This window comes from Lycium ferocissimum, chromosome 8 (genome assembly GCF_029784015.1).
Source record: "Lycium ferocissimum isolate CSIRO_LF1 chromosome 8, AGI_CSIRO_Lferr_CH_V1, whole genome shotgun sequence".
In the NCBI taxonomy this organism is placed as follows: domain Eukaryota; kingdom Viridiplantae; phylum Streptophyta; class Magnoliopsida; order Solanales; family Solanaceae; genus Lycium; species Lycium ferocissimum.
In genome coordinates, this window is record NC_081349.1 from 20,054,059 (window position 1) to 20,059,178 (window position 5,120).

General features: G+C 32.2%; 1 protein-coding gene across 1 annotated transcript; it reads left to right on the forward strand.

Annotated features, from left to right (window-relative positions):
* The first annotated feature begins 2,330 nt into the window (after positions 1–2,330).
* Positions 2,331–4,895, forward strand: LOC132067489 (homeobox-leucine zipper protein ATHB-13). The gene is made up of 3 exons (XM_059460753.1): positions 2,331–2,694; positions 3,081–3,466; positions 4,259–4,895. Exons 1-3 carry the CDS (start codon positions 2,562–2,564, stop codon positions 4,652–4,654), a joined length of 915 nt encoding a protein of 304 aa, XP_059316736.1. The 5' UTR covers positions 2,331–2,561; the 3' UTR covers positions 4,655–4,895.
* The last annotated feature ends 225 nt before the right edge of the window (positions 4,896–5,120 follow it).

The following is a 5,120-nucleotide window of genomic DNA, read 5'->3' on the forward strand; positions in this document are numbered from 1 at the left end:
TTGGTTATGATAATTTTTCCATGTAGTCTCATACCACATGATATCTATGTAATCAAAATTTCTATCATCATGAATGTTCTATATATGTTCAATCAACAATGTAAATGTTGAAAATTCCAATACGAGTATATTGCGTATGGGCTCTATGTTGTACCAGCAAATATTATTTTATGTCAATCTTTAGGGTTCTTGAGTTTAGGTATTGGTTCAAATAGATAGGTTTAGTTCACATGTCATTATATTTGCGTTTATCTTCCAAGACTAGGGAAACCATGTAAATGTGCGAGTCCCCCCAAGAATTGCATTTAGAATTCGTGGAGTTTTGTGCAAAAAGATAAAAATAAATAAATCATTCAAGAAAAGAGTAGTATTATCTTTCTCTTTTTTGTTGCAAAAATTGTTATTTCTCGGCATTTGGTTGAAAATAAACTCTGCATTGTTTTTTGTTGCAAAACCTTTTTTGTTTAAATTTTTTAACCAAACACCAGTATGGTGGTTTAATTTAATTTATGTATTTATTTTGTTTGGACTATTAACGGAGAAATAAAAAGGGAAGAAAATCATAAAAGAGTGGTGATCGGATGGATGAGATTTCCTCATTCTTAATCAGAGGTGTAGGGTTCGAGCTCTGATAAATTAAGAAACTTCTATCAGCAAGCGATTTTTTCTTTAATGGACGTTACACGACACGAATTTAAATTAGTCGTGATTGTGAGCAGTGAATACCATATTATAATAAAAAGGAAAAAAAAAATTAAAATTTGTCAGTACTTTGCTAGAACATCTAACTTTGCTCTCCTTTAGAAATTTGACGCATTCATATTCTCGCCGTTATATTTTTATCTCGAAATTGCCTTTAGTCACTTTTGAGGAAGAAGGAAGGAAGGAGAGAGGAAAGCGGGGAAGGGAAAGGACATGTCTCAAGATAAAGACATTTCAAAATTTTGGAGGGGTTTTGGAAGTGACGATAGTGATGGACACTTGGAGGGGGTACAAAAACAAAAAAGGAACAAACCATGGTAGGGTTTATATGTATATTTGAAATTAAATAAAGAAGAGTACTTTGGGCTATTGCTTGTTTTGTGCACCTTTCTTCTATATATTCTTCCTTGTCCTAACTTTTTTTTTTTTCCCTTCATATATCTCTCAAATTCACAAATCATAAGGCCTAATTCCCATAGGCTATAAGTTGATGAATTTTGATTGTGAAAGAGAAAAGGATAATGGATGGGAAAGGCCATAGTCCTAATGCACGATAGCTGTTGGTAGGTTAGGTGGCAAACCCTGCCCCCTCTCTAGGACCCATCCCAGATTCCTCCCCCTTCTCTCTCTTTTACCACCCCCCACCCCCCTCGCCCCCAATCAAAAAAAAAAAAAAAAAAACATAGAAGAAACTAAAGAAAATAAATATGTGGCTATGTGCTCCCAAGAAAATAAGAATACCAAATAATTTACCTCATATAGGTTCATAATGTAAATTTTTTAATTTAATCAGTTATAACAAGTTATTATCATTACTTAAAAATACGAAATTCCAACGGACGTTTTTATCAAAAAATTTTTGAAAATTCAGAATTTTCGATGGAAACTTGGAAAGTTCGACGAAACATTTCCGACAAGCGAATTTTCAACGGCATTTTGAATTTTGTAGTAATTTATCGAATTTTTAAGTTATCATATCATATTTAATATGAAACATTATTTACTTATTAATATACATGAGCTTAATTAGATGGTGTAAAATAGCTATGTAACAACTTATAAACTTGATGACCAAAATATGTAGGCAATTCATTTTTCTTTTACCTTAAGCAACATCTTCTTGACAAACTAAAGCAGCATACACTACTACATGCAAGGGTCTTTTCTTGAAGCACTTAATTAAGAACATACTCTCTATCTGAAACTTCTAAACTATGATTTATTTTCTCTAAGCCACCCACTATGCCCCTAAAACCATAAAATATGAACCCCATTTTCTCCCCTTTAGCAAAATAGTCAGTTGCCCTCCTGTTTTAAATTCGTCAAGGGCAACTGTCATTACAGAAAGATACACACTGCCCACTTTTGCCACTTAACAGGCATTTTTTTTTTTTTTTTAAAGGATGAATGTAACGAGAGAAAATACCAAGACATATATAGTGGAAAGTTAACTTGAGTAATTATTTGGTAACAAAGTTAAAAAAAAAACTACTCCACTATTAAGAAACATCCAACACATTCTATCTACCATGCATACATACAATAAACCAAAACAAGATAAAATAGTGGGGGGAAAAAAGTTCTCTTGAAGTTGATAAGGTATATAAGCCATCCCTTCATCAGAAGAATAGAATGCATCTCCTCCTAAACTAACACTCCCTTATTTACTTTTTCCAAATCCCTCTCTTTCTTTCTCTCTCCTACACTAAAAGAGATATACTCCTACTAGTATTTCGTACTTAACAGTTCCCTCATTTCTTGAAGAGAATTTGATATCTCATTTTCTCTACTTTGCTCCTCTCTCAAGCATGAATCATAATCATAGATATTTGGACTTGTGGGCAAAAGATTTATAGGTTATGACTTGCACTACTGAGATGGCTTTCTTCCCAACAAATTTCATGCTACAAACTCCTCATCATGAAGATGAACATCAACCTTCAACTTCTCTCAATCCCATTCTTCCTTCATGCTCACCTCAAGACTTCCATGGTTTAATTTCTTCTCTTTTTCTTTCTTTAATTGCCTTAAACTTTTCCTCTAGGTAGGTGTTTGAACATACTTATGGAAAATGTTGAAATATTATTTGCAAATCAATATTTGTTTTACAATTTTGTTTATTATTTTCAACTTCAACTTGAAATAGAGGATTCCAAGTTGACAAGCTGTTTTGAGTAATATTTCTTCTAAGTGAATGCTGAAAAACTGTTTTGAGTACTATTTCAAGTGAAATAGTAACCGTTTTTACTCACAAAACTTCATTTTTTTTTTCAAGTGAAATAATGTTCAAACACAATTTCAACTTCAGCTACTCGTTTTTTTTTTTTTTTTTGGTCAACTTCCAGAATATATTGTCTTACATTTTTGTGTGTGTGTAGGTATTGCTTCATTTTTGGGAAAAAGATCCATGTCATTTTCTGGGATGGAGGCAAATAATAATTGTGAGGAAAATCATGGAGAAGATGATTTGTCTGATGATGGATCACAAGCAGGGGAGAAGAAGAGGAGACTTAACATGGAACAAGTAAAAACTCTTGAGAAGAACTTTGAGTTGGGAAACAAACTTGAACCTGAGAGGAAAATGCAACTAGCAAGAGCTCTAGGCTTGCAACCAAGGCAAATTGCAATTTGGTTCCAAAATAGAAGAGCAAGATGGAAGACAAAGCAATTGGAGAAAGATTATGAAGTTCTTAAGAGAAAATTTGATGCTATCAAAGCTGAAAATGATGCTCTACAAACTCAGAACCAACAGCTTCATGCAGAGGTATGCAACTAATTAATTAAACTTTTTTAATTCTTCTATGTAGGAAATAAAATAACGTTGCAATTTATGTATGTCAAAAGCTTGTAGGTGTAGAAGCAATATGGAAAAGTTTGATACTTGAACAAAAAAAAGTGTTTTTTCTTCCTTTTTGGTTGTTAAAATTCAAGAAGAATTTGCTATTTTGGTGAAATATTGGACCTTTTCATGATGTATGGTGCATGATTTTCAACAAAGAATTTTCTTCCGATGTTTCTCTTTAGATTGATTGACTTGATCTCATGATGAATTTAAAGTGTACCAAAAGAAAGCTCTGAAAAAGAGGAGACAAATCTTGATCATTACTAGCTACCTAGAATGGCCAGTAGGACTATTGTAGTACCTCCAATCACACATATCATCATTATTAACCACCTTTTTCCTTTTGTTAATCTTAATCTACTACTACTATACTAGTACTAGTGAAATTATTAGGCCAGTGTACTAGTTAAAATGGTTTCTCTTTAAAAATTTAAGTTATATACCACATGATTTAACCTTTTATAGTTGGTAAGATATCATTCTTATCTCGTTACTAATCAAATACTTATAATAGAGGTTTACTTATAATAATCTTATAAGTAATTTGATTATGTAAATTTTTGATATACTATCACTCTATCAGTCTCCAGTGGTGCAGTCACATACAGTGAAGGGTGGCCAATGAACGCCCTTTATATAAGTGTTTAAATGAAAATTTTAATTTCACCATTATTAATGTTTAGAACTTATACTCTTTTTTATAAATGTGAGCAGATCATGGCACTAAAGAATAGCGAGCAGCCAACAGAATCAATCAATTTGAACAAGGAAACAGAAGGATCATGCAGCAATAGAAGTGAAAATAGCTCAGAAATAAAGCTAGACATTTCAAGAACACCAGCCATTGACAGCCCATTATCCAATCATCATCATCCAATTTCTAGCAGACCTTTATTTCCACCTTCAATGATCAGGCCTAATAATAATAATAACAATGGGGTGGTGCCTCATCAACTCTTCCACATCAATTCATCTTCATCAAGACCAGATCTCAAATTAATGGACCAAAATACTAATACTGTCAAAGAAGAAAGCCTATCCAACATGTTTTGTGGCATTGATGATCAAACAAGTTTTTGGCCATGGCTAGAGAACCAACATTTTAATTGACTTTTTTTTGAGAAAGAAAGAGCAAAAGGGACCAAAAAGTTACTTTCAAAAAAGTTGCTGAGATGAAGGAAGATTTTAAATTTATCATATCACCATATTTCTTTTGAGTTGAGAGAAGAAAGAAAGTTACTCTATTTGTTTTGTGGTGTATTAGGCATTTGTATAAAGTTACCAAGTACATTTCAAGTACTTAAGGATCTTTATGGAGAAAATAATATTAAAGACGTGTCTTTTTTCCCTTTTTTACATTACCCTTACTTATTGTCAGATTATATCAATAGAAAAATTAAGTGTTCTTGTTTTCTAACTTCTACTTCTATATATCTTCTTAATTGCTAGTATTCTTTTCATTCGGTTTTCACTTTTTAGTATTCGGTTTAGAGCCTGATTAATTCAAATTCTTTTCTAAAAATTTCACTTTTGAATGGTAAAACGCTTCTTATCAAAGGTGACAAGATTTCCGTGA